Source organism: Thamnophis elegans, chromosome 16, assembly GCF_009769535.1.
Source record: "Thamnophis elegans isolate rThaEle1 chromosome 16, rThaEle1.pri, whole genome shotgun sequence".
NCBI lineage: Eukaryota > Metazoa > Chordata > Lepidosauria > Squamata > Colubridae > Thamnophis > Thamnophis elegans.
In genome coordinates this window covers 8,369,657-8,389,760 of record NC_045556.1, presented here as the reverse complement: position 1 = coordinate 8,389,760, position 20,104 = coordinate 8,369,657, and the positions used below count along the sequence as shown (strand labels likewise).

The following is a 20,104-nucleotide window of genomic DNA, read 5'->3' as shown; positions in this document are numbered from 1 at the left end:
TCGAAGGGCGCCACTTCCGGGCTCTCCCGGGTCCGTGGCTCTGGCCTTGAAATTGGGCTTCTCTCTGCATGGCCGACATGGAGGAACTCTTCGGCAGCGACGCCGACACGGAACCGGAGCAAAAAGGTAGGGGGGGCTGGGGGGGGGGCGAGGGAATCGGTCGCGCATCCGCGGAGCCCCGCCCCGATTTGGAAACGCCGCCCGAGAATTTTTCAGGGTTCGCTTTCTTTCTTTCTTTTCCTTCTTTTCTTCCTTCTTTTCTTCTTTCTTTTCTTCATTTGTTTTCTTCCTTCCTTCTTGCCTTCCTTCCTGTCTTTTCTCCCTTCTTTTCTCCTTTCTTTTCGTCATTTGTTACTTGTTTTCTCCCTCCTTTCCCTTCTTTCCTTCCTTTTCTTTTTTCTTCGTTTTTTTCCTTCTTTTTTCCCTGCCTGCTTGTCCCTTCCCTCCTTCCTTCCTTCCTTCCTTCCTTCCTTCCTTCCTTCCTTCCTTCCTTCCTTCCTTCTTCCTTTCATTTTTCCTGTCTTCCCTACCTCCCTCATCCCTTCCTTCTTTTCTCCCTGCCTACTTGTCCCTTTCTTCCCTCTTTCTTTCCTTCCTTCCTTCCTTCCTTCCTTCCTTACTTTGCTTCTTTGTTTTCTTCCTTCCTTCTTGCCTTTTCCTTCCTTCTTGCCTTTTCCTTCCTTCCTGTCTTTCCCGTTTCTTCTTTTCTCCCTTCTTTTCTTCTTTTCTCCCTGCCTGCTTGTCCCTTCCTTCCTTCCTTCCTTCCTTCCTTCCTTCCTTCCTTCCTTCCTTCCTTCCTTCCTTTTCTTCTTCGTTTTTTCCCTTCCTTCTTGCCTTTTTCCTTCCTTCCTGTCTTTTCCCTTTCTCCCTTCTTTTCTTCTTTCTTTTCTCCCTGCCTGCTTGTCCTTTCCTTCCTTCCTTCCTTCATTTTCTTCTTTGTTTTCTTCTTTCTTTTATTCCTTCCTTCTTGCCTTTTCCTTCTTTCTTGCCTTCCCTCCTTCCTCCTTTCCTGTCTGTTCCCTCCCTTCTCCCATCCTTCTTTTCTCCCTTCTTTTTTTCTTTATTTTCTCCCTACCTGCTTGTCCCTTCCTTCCCTCTTTCCCGCCCTCTTTCCTTCCTTCCTTCCTTCCTTCCTTCCTTCCTTCCTTCCTTCGAGCATGTTCAGAGGGCCTTACTAATCCACCTTTCAGGGTTCTTGTTAGTATTAGGAATGTGCACCTTCTTGAGTTATAAAAAAGTCAAAATAAAAACATAATTAAAAAAAATGGTTCAGTGTCATAAAGTTTTGTTGGAAAAATATTGCAATTGTGAAACCAGTCTTTCTGAGGCTGGAAAACTTAGTGCACAGATAGGTGCATGGAACTACATTTTTTGCAGGTTTCCCCCCTATTTGCCGCCTTTTACAATTGTCCATTTTCCTCCTTTGCCTGTTCAGATATTTGGTAATATCCTGTTTGATGCTGTTTCTTTATACTGTGTTGAAATGGACCCCGACACCTCAAAGGTGCTATTTCAAGGGGCCGTTCCCCCCACCATCCAGTCAGAGCTGAAGAAGCTTCTTGGATGAGAAGGCGAAACATCTTCAAAGAAAAACCCAGAAAGTCCAGTTGCCTCTTGAAAAAAGCACCTTTCTTTCTTTCTTTCTTTCTTTCTTTATTTATTTATTTATTTATTTATTTATTTATTTATTTATTTATTTATTTATTTATTTATTAGATTTATATACCGCTTCATAGGGCTTTCGGCCCTCTCTAAGCGGTTTACAAATTTTTTAGCAAATTGAGTCAGCAACTTGCCCCCACAATCTGGGTCCTCATTTCACCCACCTCGGAAGGATGGAAGGCTGAGTCGACCTTGAGCCGGTGAGATTTGAACCGCTGAACTGCAGATCACAGTCAGCTGAAGTGGCCTGCAGTACTGCACCCTAACCACTGCGCCACCTCGGCTCTAATACCTTTGGGACAAGCATGACCTGGATGTGACTGAGAATCTCCATAGGCACCCTGGCATCATTTTAATATTGATTTAGTACCCTCTCTTTCTGAAAATAGAGTACGCTTTCCTTCAGGCAGAAGGAATACTTTCATTGCAAAGTGGTGGTGTTATGTTTGCTTTGTAAGAAATCTGATTCTTATTCTCTGATTAATACTGTATATTTTCTCTGGTTTTTGGCTAGACTCTGATTCTGGATCTGACTCAGATTCGGACCGGGAGAACACCGGCTCCGTTAGTAATGTTTCCGGTAGCGAGAGTGACCGAGAGGACGATCAAGATGCTTTAAAACCCAGCAATAAAGAGTTGTTCGGTGAAGACAGTGAGGATGACGGTGGGTCTCACAATGGTGTGTCTCACCACAGCGGCAGCGACAACCAGTCGGAACGCTCCTACAATCATTCCGAAGGCTCGGCGCACTCTGAACACGAGGACAATGACCAGTCAGAGATCGAGCAGCACAGTGGCTCAGAAGCTGCGCACGATGAGGAAGATGATGAGGACCGCAGGTCAGAGGACGGTAGCCATCACTCTGAGGCGGAAGGATCCGAGAAAGCCCATTCCGAGGACGAAAAATGGGGTGGAGAGGACAAGAGCGATCAGTCGGAGGAGGACGAGAAGCTCCTGAATTCAGACGACGAGAAGCTCCAGAATTCAGACGACGAGAAGCTCCAGAATTCAGACGACGAGAAGCTCCAGAATTCAGACGACGAGAAGCTCCAGAATTCAGACGACGAGAAGCTCCAGAATTCAGACGACGAGAAGCTCCAGAATTCAGACGACGAGGAGCAGGTTCAGCATTCCGACGACGAAGATAAAAACTCAGACGATGAAGAGAGGACCCTGATCTCGGACCACCGCAAGGAGAGGATGGACCAGTCTGATGAGGAAGACGAGAGACCCCAACTTTCTGACGAGGAGAAGCTTCAGAACTCGGACGATGAGGAAAGGCCGCGACATTCCGACGAAGAAAACATGCAGAACTCGGACGATGAGGATGAAAGGGCGGCCCACTCGGAAGAGGAGAAGCTTCTGAATTCAGACGATGAGAGGCCTCAGCACTCAGAGGACGAGGAGCGCCATTTGTCAGACGACGAAGAGGAGCGCGGGCACAAATCAGGTAAAAGAAATGGGGGGATTTATGGATGAGTGCTAGGTATCTTTATGTTTTAATCTTCATGTTGGTTTTCTTTGTTGACCTGGTTGAGCCTGCTTCTCTCATGAACTCTAACCACACGGCTTGCAAGAATGGGACTTTTAGCTAAGCAAATCCAAAGCAGTGGTGGGTTTCAAAAATTGTTCGAACCTACTCTGTGGGTGTGGCCTCCTTTGTGGGAGTGGCTTGCCACCCATGTGACCGGATGGGAGTGGCTTGCCACCCATGTGACCGGATGGGAGTGGCTTGCCGCCCATGTGACCGGATGGGAGTGGCTTGCCACCCATGTGACCGGATATGAAGATGCCGACGACACTTGTCAGAACCACCTTAAATTACCTCACACACAGCACTGGCATGCATAAGAATATGATGTAAACTTGTTTTTTAAAAGGCATTTTTGGTTTGCGTTAAAACAACTTCACACACAATGTTCTGATTGCACCACAAACGCAGTAGTCATCCTTGCCTTTCACAGAGGCACTGAGTTTTATAAATAGGAGCATGATAGTGTAGAATAATCATATCCAAGGACCAGTGGTGGGTTTCAAAAAAAAATTGGAACCTCTTCTGTAGGTGTGGCCTGCTTTCCGGGTCCACTAGTGGAACCTCTTCGAACCGATTCGGTAGATTTGACGAACCGGTTCTACCGAATAGGTGCGAACTGGTAGGAACCCATTTCTGGTGCATAGGTTGTTCTATTGATCTTGATTATACTCAAAACATTGCAAAAAATGTAGCTGTTCCCCCCAGGCTTTGAGTTAGGGCAGTGTTTCTCCACTTTAACAACTTTAAGCTCTGAAGACTTCTATCCCCAGAATTCCCCAGCCGGTCTTCGTAGCTTAAATGTTGCTGAGCTTGAAAAACCCTTGGATGCGGTTGAGCTGAAACACGGCAGAATGTTATCTCTTAAAAGTCTCTTCCGGGGTTTTGTTTTTGTTTTATTATTATTGTACAATTGTATCACAGCGGCCAGTTGTTTCGCCGGATTTGGCATTGGTTACTAGTCGGGCCCCACCCAGGGGCCTAGGACGTCGTAACGTATTTTCGTAATATGCGTGCAGATCCAAGCAGTGCGGCTTTTTGCATTTGACTGATGGTGATTTTGTCAATTTTTAACTGTTTTAAATGTAATTCCAGTGCTTTTGGAATAGCACCCAGTGTGCCAATTACCACTGGAATTACCACTGCTGGTTTGTGCCATAATCGTTGAATTTCGATTTTTAAGTCCTGGTATTTCGCGATTTTTTCATATTCCTTCTCATCAATCCTGCTATCACCTGGTATTGCGATGTCTATGATTGTGACCTTATTTTTCCTCAACCAGTGTGATGTCTGGTGTATTATGAGCCAGTATTTTGTCCGTTTGTATACGAAAATCCCACAAGATCTTGACCATCTGATTTTCGGTGACTTTTTCAGGCTGATGTTCCCACCAGTTTGTTGCTGTTTTAATATTATAATTTTTGCACAAATCCCAATGGATCATTTATGCTACTGAATTGTGCCGTAAATTTATAATCAGTCTCTGTGATTTTTTTTACAGCAGCTGAGTATGTGATCAACAATTATTATTATTATTTTCTACTTTTTAATTTGATAAGCCACCCAGTGTTTGGTGGTCAGGTGGTCTCTAAACTGCATAGATAAATAAAATGAACTCTTTGTTCTGACCTCGGCTTCCCCAAAAAAGCACGAGGCAGAATCCTGGTTCCGATAAAACCCCTTTTATTAAATGAAGGTGAATTCTTCTCATTCACATTCAGCAAAGGTCTTGCAAACAGTCTTTCAATGGAGTAAAAAGGACTACAGACTTTAGCTTGGAAAGCTGCCATGTAAATATTTCTAAATGAGGTGCTGTGCAAGGAAAGCCTGGGCACAGAGTCTCTGAGATTCACGGACAGATCTTCACACTCCTGAAATGAATCTAATGACCGAACGAACGAATTGTTTCCTGCAAAAGCCCACTCCCCTTTCGCTCCTCTTTTATGTCCTATGGGAGGGGCCATTCACCTTCCATCTGTGGCTTTATTCCCAAGTCCACCCTGATTTCTGAGTTGTTATTTTCTTCTGGCAGCTTTATGCATGTACACACTGGGAACAGGCTCCAGCTGTTCCTCTGCCTCATTGCTGTCTAGCTCGGTAGGCACCTGATCATTGCCAGACGGCCTCAGCCCCGTCTCTGCCTCCGAGGCAGAGCCCTCATCTGAGCCTTTCCCAGCCTCCAAAACTGGCCCAGGCTCCTCCCCAACCTCCTCAGTGTCCAATACTGCTTCCGGCTCCTCTGGCCGCTGGCGGGCCGCAACACTCTTGAACATGTCCTAGGTAAACCACTATTAACAGTTTGGCACGACAAACTTTGGTTAAGCAACACTGGCCAACTGTTTTTCTCAGAGATGAGTACGGCAAAAAGATTCATCCCCTTCAGACTGTTCTCGGTTCACTTGATTTGTGTGTCCCTGAATTAGGTTTTTAATTTACATGCAAATATTTTTTGGGGGGAGGATAGTGATGATTGTATTCTCTAGCACCTGAGGGCTCCGGCTGGAAAGGTTGGTCGGGGAGGGGTTTTGTAACCCTGGATGGAGGGCTAACAACATTTCTGCTCTCACAGAATCACCAAGAATCAGTGACAGTGACGACGATATTCCCCAAATGAAGAGCAAGAAGCGAATTGCATCCGATTCCGAAATGGAAAGCGATGCGGAAGGGCAAAAAAGTAAGCTACGTTGCTTTCTCCTCTTCTGTTTGGATTGCGCTTTAGTTTTGGGTGGTAAGCCACTCTTCTTTTCCTCCAGTGGCCTAGAGCAGAAACATCCAGGCTCTGCTGTACATCCCCCCCCCAAAAAAAAAAGTGGTGTAGGTCTAGCTGAGAGGGTCAGCAATCTGTGGCTCCGGAGCCGCATGTGGCTCTTTCATCCCTCTGCTGCAGCTCCCTGTTGCCGGTTGGCTCCCCAATTGATAGGGCTTTCAGTTAGGACAGGAAGAGGAAAAAGGATGCCCCCCCAGCTCCCACTCTATAAGCCTCCTAAAGGCTATGCATGCCCCCCCTCCCTATTTTATGTAAGCCGCCCTGAGTCCCCGCGGGGAAAAGGGCGGCCTATAAATATTAATAAAATACAAAAATACAATTTTTTTGGGGGGGACAAAAAACGGGCCTGTTTTTGCAAAAAAAAAATGGGTCATTTTTGGGAGGTCTGCGGAGTGCAAAAACTTTTTTTTTTTAATTTGCCTCTTCAAAATCTTGGTGCGTGTTATACTCCGAAAAATACGGTGTATATATCTCACTGAGCCCCTTGAAAGAAAGGGTGTGTGCTTGTGTAGGAGGTTGTGTGTATGCCTCACTTTGTTTGCCCATTTGGTTTACTAACTTTATAATTGTGCTGACATTTGAACCTTGTGACGACTCCCATCTCTAATCTTGTAGGTCTCTCGTTTTTCTTCCTTTATGACAGATTTGCCCGTATTTTTCTGTTATCGTAATTCTTTTTTTATATATATATATATTTATTTTCAATACAAACATACAAATCCTCCTTCTTTACATACTGTAGAAAGTGTATCAGTTGGTTACAAAAGGCTTTTGTGCATCTCTTCCACCGCCATCAAATATAATTCATATTAATTCTAATATCTTAACTCAGATATTTATTATATTACCATCATCATACCTCCACTTTTATTTGAATATAGATTATTTAAACGTCCTTCATCATAAAATATACCATAACCACATACTGGCATTTCATTTACTTATTTATAAAATCCTCCATTAACATTAAGTCCTCATATCCTATTCTAGCTAAACATCAATAATATTTAATACCAAAATTTTCTAATCCTCCTTTCCAAATCCCTGTTTACCATTTACATCCAATTCCCTTATATTATACCCATAGCACGTATATAATTTATTATCATTATCCTTTCTTTATTTGACTATATCCTATATCATAACATTTCCCTCTCTAATAATTAAAACAGCTGTGTCTAATTTTGTTCTTTTTTATTGTTATCGTTATTAATAACCTTTATATATAGTCCAAACGTATTTCTAACCTTCACTTCACGGATAACATTCAATGTTCATATCCAATTATTCTGTTATTGTAATTCTTCTGTTTAACCTTCTGCTTAAGATAACAGAGACGCAATGGATTTATTTGGAGGAGCAGATGATATCTCTTCAGGAAGTGATGGAGAAGACAAGCCACCAACACCAGGGCAGCCTATTGTAAGTAGAGGAGCAAAATTCATAGCATTATTTAAAAATATTTTCATTGGGTTTTCATAAAATCACCATTACTGTGGAACTGGTGGGCAGTTAGAAAATTTTGCTAGTAACAGAGATACAAAAGTGGGAGGTAGGTATAAAAAGGTTGACTACCTCTGGTCTATACAGAGGGATATTCAACTCACTTCCCTTTCATAACTGACTTGGGTGTGTGTGTGTCTGTCTCTTTTTTCCCCCTCCTCTGGGTTAGGATGAGAATGGTTTGAATGAGGATCAGCAAGAAGAGCCTATTCCTGAAACACGGATAGAAGTAGAAATCCCAAAAGTCAACACAGATCTGGGAAACGACCTGTATTTCGTAAAGCTTCCCAACTTCCTCAGTGTGGAACCCAGGTGAGTGGGAGTCAGAAGCTGAAATCGGGGGAAATGCAGGTACTCCTTGATGTACCACCACAGTCGAGTGCTAATTTACACCTTTCCTGGCCACATGTGTTATGTGAATGGTGCAGTTAAATTAGTCCCACGGTAGTTAAGCGAATCGCCCCCCCCCCCCCCATATGACTTCGCCTTTTGCTCCGTTGCCACCGACATTCAGTCAACCCTAAATCAGTTGCTGATTTTTTGATTTAGCGTACGGCATCTACAGAAGTCATGCGATTTCTACTCTACAAGTTTAATTTAAATAAAGCGTCAGAATACAGATGCCTTGTGTGTTTGTGCATGTGCTTGTGTGAGGTAAGGTGGACAATAAACTATATAGTATATCACAGAAGTGAGTACACCCCCTCACGTTTTGTAAATATTTTAAGTACCGTATTTTTGGGAGTATAAGACACACACCTTTTTCCCCCCCAAAAAAGAGGGTGAAAATCTGGGTGCATCTTATACACTGAATGTAGCATTTTTTGTTCTCCCAAAACTCCTTCTCCCTTCTCAAAAATGGACGTGCTCATTTTTGCGCCTCCCCCAAGCCACCAGGAGCATTCTACAAGCTTCCCAAAGCCTCTGCATGCCCCCCCCCCAATTTTTTTTTTGTGTGTGCAAAAAATGGCCTGGTTTATACTCTGGTGCGTTTTATAGTCTGAAAAATATGGTAGAGCTGGCCCGCGGGGCCACCCTAGAAACAACGAAGGACCGGCCCGCAGAGCTCCGGAGGGCCACAGTGGGTTGCAAGAGCCAAGGTGGCGCAGTGGTTAAATGCAGCACTGCAGGCTACTGTTAGATCAGCAGGTCAGTGGTTCAAATCTCACCGGCTCAGGGTTGACTCAGCCTTCCATCCTTCCGAGGTGGGTAAAATGAGGACCCAGATTGTTGGGGGCAATATGCTGACTCTCTGTAAACCGCTTAGAGAGGCCTGAAAGGCCTATGAAGCGGTATATAAGTCTACTGCTACTGCTATTGCAGGAGGCCATGGCAGCTGAAAATGGAGCTCAGGTGTCCCCACAGGGGCCCCCGACAGGAGTAACAAGCTGGCCACGCCCCCCCCCCCCCCGAGGTCAAACACAACCCTGATGTGTCCCTTAATGAATCAAGTTTGACACCTTTGGCGTAGAGTGAGGAAAATATTTGACTGGATTTGTGCGATCTTCTTACTGTCCCTCCAGGCCTTTCGACCCTCAGTATTACGAGGATGAATTTGAAGACGAGGAGATGCTGGATGAAGAAGGCAGGACGAGATTAAAACTGAAGGTAAGGGCTTTTGAATTCAAGGGCGTTTCGCTAGCCTGACTGTTTGACTTTGCTCCTTGACGGCCACCCTCTCTTGTCTACTTTTGGGTCTTGAAAGGTAGAGAACACGATCCGTTGGCGAACTCGCCGAGATGAGGAAGGTCAGGAGATTCGAGAAAGTAACGCCCGGATCGTCAAGTGGTCTGACGGGAGGTAAGTTGACAGTTGTGGGAAACGGCTAAGCTTAAAACACGTTTGGGGGGTGGAGGGTAGAAGAGGTGGTCCTTAGGGGTGTTTTCTTAGTTTCAGTTCTTCGGTCCCGTTAATTGAAGGCGGGGAAAATTTGAGATTGTCTTGAATTGCACCAACTAATTTAGAATGGAAGGGAAGAGGGAGGGGATGGAATAGAATAGAAAAGGAAAGAAAAGAAGAAATAATGGAATGGAATAGAAATAGGAATAAAATAGAATAGAGTATAGAATGGAATAGAATGGAATAGGAATAGAATAGAATAGAGTAGAAAGAAAAGAATAGAAGAAATAATGGAATGGAATAGAAATAAGAATAGAATAGAATAGAGAATGGAATAGGAATAGAATAGAAAGAAAAGAATAGAAAGAATAGAGTGGAATAGGAATAGAATAGAAAGAAGAAATAATGGAATGGAATAGAAATAAGAATAGAATAGAGAATGGAATAGGAATAGAATAGAATAAAATAGAAAAGAATAGATAGAATGGAATAGGAATAGAATAGAAGAAAGAATAGAATGGAATAGAAATAGAATGGAATGGAATGGAGTAGAAATAGAATGGAAAGGAATAGGAATAGAAATAGAATGGAATGGAAATAGGAATAGAATAGAGAATAGAATGGGATGGAATGGAATAGGAATAGACTAGAATAGAAAGAAAAGAAAAGTATAGAAAGAATAGAATGGAATAGAAATGGAATGGAATGGAGTAGAAATAGAATGGAAAGGAATAGAAATAGAAAGGAATGGAACGGAACAGAACAGAATTAGTGTAGTGTAGTGTAGTATAGAAGAATAGAATAGAATTAGTAGAATAGAATAAGAATAGAGTAGAATAACAGAATCGGAAGGGACCTTGGCGGTCTTCTAGTCCAACCCCCTGCCTAGGCAGGAAACCCTACACCACTTCAGACAAATGGCTATCCAAGATCTTCTTAAAAACTTCCAATGTTGGATCATTCACAACTTCTGGAGGGAAGATATTCCATTGATTGATTGTTCTGACTGTCAGGAGATTTCTCATTAGTTCTAGGTTGCTTCTCTCCTTGATTAATTAACCTCTCTTTTTGAAGCATGTCCTTGCATTTGGGGAATGAAGTCTTTGACGTGTATAAAGCCCCCCTGCAGGGAGACCACAACCATCTTTTCATCAGACAAGGAACTGGGCTTCAGGGACAGGCTGTCTTCAAGACCAAACTGACCTTCCGGTAAGGGTGTGAATATCTTGACGGCGTGTTGTCCTTTTGCTTTCAAAAGGCTCCTTGAGCAGAGTCTTATTTTAACTTGGTTCATTTGTCGCAGGCCACACTCCACAGACAGCGCCACGCACAGAAAGATGACCCTCTCGTTGGCCGACCGATGTTCGAAGACGCAGAAAATCCGCATTCTGCCCATGGCTGGCCGCGATCCCGAGTCCCAGCGCACAGAAATGATTAAGGTACCCATCGATCAAACCTCATCCTTAAACTCTGCCTTTCCCTCTCCTCTCTTCTGTAACCGGACGGGTAAATTTTGGCTGCCTTGTTTCTTGTCCTTGCTGCTCAAAATCTGCTGATTTTTTTTTTAATTGAAAATTTTAGAAAAAAAAACTTTTACAAATTTTACCTCCCCCCCTGCCCTCCCCACCCGAACCCCCCCAACCTCCCCCCCCCCGACTTCCCAGAACCAATACAGGGTATAAATCTTTAACAAAGATGTTCTAAAATAAACTTAAAGAAAGTTAGTATCATCTTTCATTTGAGCTTTAACTCCTCTTTTGTTAGGCTAAGTCTAAACAGATTATATCATTCCTTGTTTCTTCAGTCATAAACTATCTGGAATTTCTTAGTCCCATATTTATTTTGAATATAGTCAATCCATCTTCTCCACTCCAGTTTAAAGCTCTCATTGGAGTGGTCCTTGAGATATGCTGATATTTTAGCCATCTCTGCTAGGTTTGTTACTTTTAATATCTATTCTTGAATAGTAGGCAAATCTTCCTTCTTCCAGTATTGCGCCACCAACAGTCTTGCTGCCGTTATTAAATGCAAAATCAAGTTAGTCTCTATAACTGTACAATCAGTAATTATACCTAACAAGAATAATTGAGGGGTAAACCTTATCCTTTTTTTAAGAATCCGATTTTTTTTTTACTCTCTTACGTCTCTTACATTTTTTAAGTACACATTCACATAATGGTTATTCTGCTTTACATTAATCATTCTTAATACATTTATTATTTCATTTAATGGGTAATAATATACAGTTGCTTTGTTTACCAGTTTACCAGCACGTAAAAAATGCAAGTAGAAAAATAGGAGCCACTTTGGTGGGAAGGGAACAGCGTTCCGTGCGTCTTCGGCCTTTAGTCATGCCGGCCACATGACCACGGAGATGTCTTCGGACAGCGCTGGCTTTTTGGCTTTGAAACGGAGGTGAGAAGCGCCCCCCTAAAGTCAGGAACGACTAGCACATATGTGCGAGGGGAACCTTTACCTAAAAGCATCAAAGGAATGAAAAATAAGTTTTCTTTGCGCAGTGGCAGTGCTCCTCGTGAGCCAGGGTGGGGCTGAGCCGCTGGCCCCAATTCAGAGATTGCTAGGGTTCATGATTTTAATCTGGGCTTCCCCGGATTCCGTCCCCAACACAGAAACCGTGACAACCCCTCCAGATTCTGTTCTTCTCTCCCGCAGAAAGAGGAGGAGAGGCTGCGAGCGTCCATCCGTAGGGAATCCCAACAGAGAAGGATGCGCGAGAAACAACACCAGCGGGGCCTGAGCGCCAGTTACTTGGAGCCCGACCGCTACGATGAAGAAGAAGAAGGAGAAGAGGCCATCAGCCTGGCCGCCATCAAGAACAGATACAAAGGCGGAATACGAGGTATCCTTCTCCTGCCCCCCCCTCCTGACCGGTTCCAGCCAGTTCTCACCGAGGCTTTCCCAAATCACGAAGCAGACTCCTTGTCCTGATTTTAAAAAAAACCCTTTTATTAATTTCCTGTGAATTCTGCTCATTCCCATCCAGCAAAGTCTTTCAAGGGAGGATTTTCAGTCACAGACCTTATCTGGCTTGGAGAGCTGCCAGGTCGATATCTGCAAACCTTGGCAAGGAGTCTCGGAGAGTCCCGAACCAATGAAGCGAACTAATGGTCTCCTGCAAACTCCACTCCCGTTTTGCTCCTCTTTTATTTCCTCTGGGAGGGGCCACTCATCGTCCACCTGTGGCCTTACTCCCAAGTCGACCCCTGTTCTTTAGCTGTTCCCTTTGTCTAGTAACTCTGTGCATGCGCACACTGGGAACAGGCTCCAGCTGTTCGTCAGCCCCACTGATGTCTGACTCCGAAGGCAGCTGATAACTGGCATACGGCTCTGGCCCCCTCTCTGCCTCTGACACAGAGCCCTCATCAGAGCCTTCCCCAGACTCCATGACTGGCCCAGGTTCCTCCCCAACCTCCTCACTGTCTGAATCTGGTGGGCCATAACAATAACCTGGTTTGTTTGATTTGGGCTTGGATGGTTGTGTGGATCAAACCTGCAGGTTCATACTAGGTTGAAACACACAGCAAAGTGCTTTGGACTATTTAAGATGACAAGTGCAAGAAGCATCTCATTAAAGCAGCTGTATCTTTTTGCAGTCTGTCTCACAGATGTCTGAAATCAGCTGATAACCGGCATACGGCCCTGGCATCCTCTCTGCCCTCGTCAGAGCCTTCCCCAGACTCCAGGACTGGCCCATGTTCCTCCCCAGCCTCCTCACTGTCCGAATCTGCCGCCAGTTTAGCTGGCCACTGGTGGGCCACAATACAGTCCACCACTCTCAGTACCCAAGCCAGTATGGCCAGTCCAGTTACCCCAAGAGAAAGGTGCCAATTTGGAGAAGCTTTGAGCTTATCTAACAACCTACAGGTCACCTGGTCATCTGTCTTCTTCCTTAATGGCCTGTTTGCCTTTTGCAAACATTGCAGCTGTGTTTGAAACCTTTTAATTTGCACCTTCTGTTGTGTTCTCTTCACAGGGTGTGTTTGCTTTCCCTTGTTCTCTCTCCTTTCTTGCACAGCGCTTGTGCAAATAAGCTTATCGGTGTCGTTCATCCCATTTGCTTTTTGGACATTTTCCACCAGGGGTTGGCACAGCGTGGGGGCCCAACCTCACCTTTAACGTCCAGTTTCTAAGCTGCGCTCGGGAGATCTTAAGGTTTGTTTTCCAGCCTGGCCTTCGACGTATAATGCGTGTTTTCTCTTCCAGAGGAGCGCGCTCGGATTTATTCTTCGGACAGTGATGACGGTTCGGATGAGGAGAAAACGCAGAGGTTGCTCAAAGCGAAGAAACTCAACAGTGATGAGGTGAGAGAATCCAGGCGGAGTTGCTGGACCACCAGTTGATTGTTGATCCATAACTGATATATGTCCACTTCTGGGTTGATGTACGGTGAAACTTTCATTTGAAGGACAATCTGACCAAATTTGAATCCAATCAACCGTGAAATAACAAGCATCTTGTTGTCGTTTTTCAAAGTCTTTCTGGACAGACAAGCTAATATACATCATTTAGATCAGGGGTGGGAAACAGAGCCCCTTTTATAACTTGTGAACTTCATCTCCCAGAATCCCTGAGACAGCTTGTTGTGGCCCCGCCAGTGGGAGCAGATTCAGAAGGGTAGAGGGGGTTGGGGAGGAACCTGGGCCAGTCCTGGAGTCTGGGGAAGGCTCTGATGAGGGCTCTGGGTCGGAGGCAGAGAGGGGGCCAGAGCCGTATGCCAGCTATCAGCTGCCTTCAGAGTCAAACATCAGTGAGGCAGACGAACAACTGGAGCCTATTCCCAGTGTGCGCATGCGCAGAGTTGCCAGATGAAGGGACCAGCTAAAGAACAGGGGTCGACTTAGGAGTAAGGCTACAGGTGGACGATGAATGCCCCCCCCCCCCGAGGAAATAAAAGAGGAGCGAAAGGGGAGTGGAGTTTGCAGGAGACGATTAGTTCGCTTAATTGGTTCGTGACTCTCCGAGACTCCTTGCCAAGTTCTGCAGAGATCGGCCTGGCAGCTCTCCAAGCCAGATAAGGTCTGTGACTGTAAATCCTCCCTCGAAAGACTTTGCTGGATGTGAATGAGCAGAATTCACAGCAAATTAATCAAAGGGGTTTTGTCAGGACCAGGAGTTTGCTTCAGGCTCTTGGGAGGCCTGAGTCAGAACACAGCTATACTAATGCCAGCTCAGGAATTCTGGGAGTCGAAGTCCACAAGTTGTAAAGGTTCCATTCCCTACCTCTGATTTAGATCAACCAGTATCATTGATTAAAAATTATAAAGGCCATAAGCAAATCAATATGTGTACAGGTCCTTGACTTGACAACCAGCCCCTTAGTGACCATTCAGAGTTACGATGCACCTCCCCAGGGCTACTTACAATTTGGATTCAAAGTTATGACAGACGCACACACACACACACGCTGCAGTCACATAATTGCATTTTTGGGTACTCAACAGCTAGCCTGCATTTTTGGCCGTTCGCACTATCCTTACAGTCGTAACTGCAATTTACAGCGGGTTTTGTTTTGTTTTTTACAAAAACCAGCATTTACTTTTGGTTTCTGATCAGAAATACTCATGGCAGATACTGGATTTACTTGCCGAGCGCCTGAATTTTGATCACATGGGGATGGGGATGCTGCCAAGGTCGTAACTGTAAAAAAATGGTCATAACTCACTTTTTTCAGTGCTGTTGTAACTTTGAACTCATCGCTCAATGAACTGTTGTAAGTCGAGGGTCACCCGCACCGAAGACATGTGCAGAAGCTATCTATCATCTATCTATCTATCTATCTATCTATCTATCTATCTATCTATCTATCTATCTATCTATCTTATCTATCTTATCTATCTTATCTATCTATCAATCATATATCTATCTGTGTCTATCTATCATCTATCTATCTATCTATCTATCTATCTATCTATCTATCAATCATATATCTATCTGTGTCTGTCTATCATCTATCTATCTATCTATCAATCATATATCTATCTGTCTATCATATATCTATCTGTGTCTGTCCATCATCTATCTATCTATCTATCTATCTATCTATCTATCTATCTATCTATCTATCTATCTATCTATCAATCATATATCTATCTGTGTCTGTCTATCATCTATCTATCTATCTATCAATCATATCTATCTGTCTATCATCTATCTATCAATCATATATCTATCTGTGTCTGTCTATCATCTATCTATCTATATCTATCTATCTATCATCTATCTATCTATCTATCAATCATATATCTATCTGTGTCTGTCTATCATCTATCTATCTATCAATCATATATCTATCTGTCTATCATCTATCTATCATATATCTATCTGTGTCTGTCTATCATCTATCTATCTATCTATCTATCTATCTATCTATCTATCTATCTATCTATCTATCTATCTATCTATCATATATCTATCTGTGTCTGTCTATCATCTATCTATCTATATCTATCTATCATCTATCTATCTATCTATCTATCTATCTATCATCTAGATCTATCTATCATCTAGATCTATCTATCTGTCTATCTATATCTATCTATCTATCATCTATATCTATCTATCTATCTATCTATCTATCTATCTATATCTATCTATCTATATCTATATATCTATATCTATATCTATCATCTATCTATCTATCTATATCTATCAATCAAACATCTATATCTATCTATCTATCTATCTATCTATCTATCAATCATCTATATCTATCATCTATATCTATCATCTATCTATATCTATCTATCTATCATCTATATCTATATCTATCTATCATCTATATCTATCTATCATCTATCTATCTATCTATCTATCTATCTATCTATCTATCTATCTATCTATCTATCGTCTGTCTATATCTATCTATCTATCTATCTATCTATCTATCTATCTATCTATCTATCTATCTATCTATCTATCATATGCTGGGAAAGATTGAGGGCAAAAGAAGAAGAAGGGGACGTCAGAGAATGAGGTGGCTAGATGTAGTCACCGAAGCTAGTTACCTACCTACCTACCTACCTACCTACCGTATCTATGTATGTATGTATGCATCTATCATCTTCTGAAACTCAAAGACTTTGGCCACCTAATGAGAAGGAAGAAGGACTCCCTGGAGGAGAGCCTAATGATGGGAACGATGGAGGGCAAAAGAAGAAGGGGACGACAGAGAAGGAGGTGGCTGGATGGAGTCACAGAAGCAGTCGGCGTGAGCTTAAATGGACTCCAGAGGATGGTAGAGGACAGGAAAGCCTGGAGGAACATTGTCCATGGGGTTGCGATGGGTCGGACACGACTTCGCAACTAACAACAACAACAAAATCCAGAGTTGGAAGTGATTTCAAAGGCTACTGTTGCAGAAATCCATCATCAAAACCCTCTTGCTTGATAGCCATCCAGCCTCCGTTTTAAAAACCTGCGGTGGTGGAATTACGATTGGGGAGGGGGCAACTGATAAGCAGGAAAATTCTCAGCAATTTTGTGGGGTTTTTTGATTCTGCCCCGAACTGAATATCTAATGATTGAAAGATGCCTTTTTTCTCTCTCTCTCTTTTTCAAGCTGTTCACTTCGAGTGTTTTCCAACTTCACCACAAAGTGGCGCTTCAGCATAACATGTGACACAAATGTTGTGGCATGCCCCAGACACTAGTGTTTTTTTGTAAGAGCGTCCTTTTAATCATAAGTCATTGTTGGTTGCCTCAAATTAATTTAGAAGGATTGCTTTTTGGGAGCTGGTTGCAGTGGGAGAACCTTTGAGCTTTTCAAGATATTCATAAGACTCTAGAAAAAACAAGTATTGATCCGGAAGGCAACTGTCTGTATTAGGATGGATGTATCACATGTATTGGAGAAGTAGGGGAGAAACTTGCAAAATTACTGACATTATTTCAGAATTTTTTATGGCTCGGTGGCTAAGATGCTGAGCTTGTCAGTCAGAAAGTCGGGAGTTCGGCGGTTCGAATCCCTAGCGCCGCGTAACGGAGTGAGCTCCCGTGACTTGTTCCAGCTTCTCCCAACCAAGCAGTTCAAAAGCACGTAAAAAATGCAGGTAGAGAAAGCTGCCTAATGCCCTTTTTTGATGAAAAACAGGCCCGTTTTTGCTCATTTTTGGCCCCCTCCATCCCCCCAGGAACACTCTACAAGCCTCCTAAGGGCTATTCATGCCCTTTTATTGGGGGGGGGGGAAGGGCCCGTTTTCGCAAAACGGGTCATTTTGGGGAGGTTTGCAGAGTGTAAAAAAATTTTTTTGTTTTGTTTGTTTATTTATTTATTTATTATTTATTTGTCTTGTATGCCGCCCACTCCCGGAGGACTCCGGGCGGCTCACAAAAGACAAGGGAAAGGGGGAAAACGAGACAAAGACAACATATTAAAAACAAAACCAACATTCACAATTTCCGTGGAGGTAAATGCTTCTCAGCCCCCCCCCCCCCCCCCAAGCCTGCTGTAACAGCCAGGACTTGGTGGCTTTGCGGAAGGCCGGGAGGGTAGTAAGGGTCCGGATCTCAACAGGGAGCTCGTTCCAGAGGGCCGGAGCTGCAACAGAGAAGGCTCTCCCCCAGGGAGTCGCCAGCCGACAATCTGTCTCTTCAAAACCTTGGTGCAATTTATACTCCGGTGTGTCTTATACTCCGAAAAATACGGTACTTAAGGAAATAGATTGAGCAGGAACTTCCTCTCCAAATCCTGTCTTGTGTCTGAAATTTCTTTCTTGTTTTTTTTTTTATTATTATTGCAGGAGAGTGAGCCTTCTGGTAAGAGGAAAGCCGAAGATGACGAGAAGGTCAGCAAGAAACAGAAGAAATATGTGATCAGCGATGATGAAGATGAGGATATGTAAAGGGCATGGACTCTGAACTTGGGTGAAAGTTACTGGTTTGTTTGTTTTTAAAAAAAAATAGAGATTATATTGTTCTTTTCCAACCATGTGTAAGTAGATTCAGTGGAGATTGGGGTGGGAACGACGCTTGCATTAATAATATTAATGTGAATAAAACATTCTGGGCTGGCCGTACTAGAAGGCCTATGTCTCCTCCGTGGCTGACTGGGGGATTCTGGGAGTTGAAGTCCCCGCATCTTAAGTCCCCCACATTCTAGATGTATGTTAATAATGCTGAGCACCTTCCCTGTTTGATGACAAGGGCATATCTTGTTCTGACCCTTTTTATTAACTGACTGTGAATTCTGCTCATTCCCATCCAGCAAAGTCTTTCAAGGGAGGATTTACGGTCACAGACCTCATCTGGCTTGGAGAGCTGCCAGGCCGATCTCTGCAGAACTTGGCAAGGAGTCTTTGAGAGTCACGAACCAATTAAGCAAACTAATGGTCTCCTGCAAACTCCACTCCCCTTTCGCTCCTCTTTTATTTCATCTGGGAGGAGTCATTCGTTGTGAACCAATTAAGTGAACCAATGGTCTCCTGCAAACTCCACACCCCTTTCGCTCCTCTTTTATTTCCTCTGGGAGAGGCCTTTCATCGTCCACCTGTGGCCTTACTCCCAAGTCAACCCCTGTTCTTTAGCTGTTCCCTTCGTCTGTCAACTCTGTGCATGCACACACTGGCAACAGGCTCCAGCTGTTCATCTGCCTCACTGATGTCTGACTCTGAAGGCAGCTGATGACTGTCAGACAGCCCTTGCCCCCTCTCTGCTTCCAACACAACCCTCATCTGAACCTTCCCCAGACTCCAAGACTGGACCATGTTCCTCCCTAACCTCCTCTCTGTCCGAATCTGCTGCCAGCTCCGCAGGCCACTGGCGGGCCACAACAAGTGCCGGGGAAACCAGGAGATCCAAACAGTTCAAAAGTGTACAGTATCAAGACTTATTTGTGAGCTTAAGCTCTCTACAAGAATCTGAACTACTAACGGTCAAGGGAAACGAGCGGGAGTTAACAACGGAAGGAATTTGAGGTGGGTTGGACTTGGATCTCTTGTTGGTGGGAAGAAACTCGAGACTAATGACTTGTTTGTCCCCTCCCTCCTTCAGGCTCAGTCTGGTCATCTCCTATCCAGCGTTTTTCCTTATTCCAGGTTTATTCATGCTACCCTTCCTGCAAGGAGCTGAGTTTTGACATCAATTCCCATTTCCCCTGCCTTTTCTTAACGTGGCAACCCCTGTTCTCTTCCGTCTTTTCACAGAGCCCTCCTGATCAACTGCCGATGTGTTGCAGTTTGTTTGAGTTTTGTTGTTTTCCCCCCAAACATCTTCCTTAAAACAGGGCAAAGGTGAAGTGACAGGACGGGGAAGGAGGCAGATTATCAAGGTGCTTCTATCAGGTTGTGGCATAAAAGGCCTAGATAAGGGCCTTCAACCTCAAGGACACTTCCTTAAGACTCTGAAATCTCTCCCGTGCCAGACATTGAGATTGGCAGTACATCCTGTCGAAACGGGGGAATAAAATCACCCCATCGACGTTGCCTTGAAAAATGCCAAGATAACAATGGGTAAAGTAAAGGCAAAGGTTCCCCTTGCTAGTCGTTGCCGACTCTAGGGGGCGATGCTCATCTCCGTTTCAAAGCCGAAGAGCTGGCGCTGTCTGAAGACGTCTCCGTGGTCATGTGGCCGGCATGACTAAACACCGAAGGCGCACGGAACGCTGTTGCCTTCCCACCAAAGGTGGTTCCTATTTTTCTACTTGCATTTTTTTACGTGCTTTCGAACTGCTAGGTTGGCAGAAGCTGGGACAAGTCATGGGAGCTCACTCCGTTATACGGCGCTAGGATTCGAACCATCGAGCTTTCTGATTGACAAACTTAGCGTCTTAGCCACGGAGCCACCGC

General features: G+C 44.0%; 1 protein-coding gene across 1 annotated transcript; it reads left to right on the top strand.

Moving 5' to 3' along the window:
• LEO1 (LEO1 homolog, Paf1/RNA polymerase II complex component) lies at positions 1 to 18,337 on the top strand. Its single transcript, XM_032233516.1, has 12 exons — positions 1 to 126; positions 2,177 to 3,112; positions 5,763 to 5,867; positions 7,288 to 7,382; positions 7,633 to 7,775; positions 8,987 to 9,071; positions 9,169 to 9,263; positions 10,377 to 10,511; positions 10,606 to 10,741; positions 11,976 to 12,162; positions 13,527 to 13,624; positions 18,062 to 18,337. The coding sequence occupies exons 1-12, from the start codon at positions 69 to 71 to the stop codon at positions 18,161 to 18,163; spliced, it is 2,175 nt and encodes a 724-aa protein (XP_032089407.1). The 5' UTR covers positions 1 to 68; the 3' UTR covers positions 18,164 to 18,337.
• The last annotated feature ends 1,767 nt before the right edge of the window (positions 18,338 to 20,104 follow it).

What these genes read in the sequence shown, in the direction of transcription:
- LEO1 (XM_032233516.1), top strand. Translation starts at nt 69, where the DNA reads ATGGCCGACATGGAGGAACTCTTCGGCAGCGACGCCGACACGGAACCG. An exon ending in GTCAAGTGGTCTGACGGGAG is followed by an intron (nt 9,264 to 10,376) that starts GTAAGTTGACAG and finishes CTCTTTTTGAAG; the next exon opens with CATGTCCTTGCATTTGGGGA. An exon ending in AGAAACTCAACAGTGATGAG is followed by an intron (nt 13,625 to 18,061) that starts GTGAGAGAATCC and finishes TTATTATTGCAG; the next exon opens with GAGAGTGAGCCTTCTGGTAA.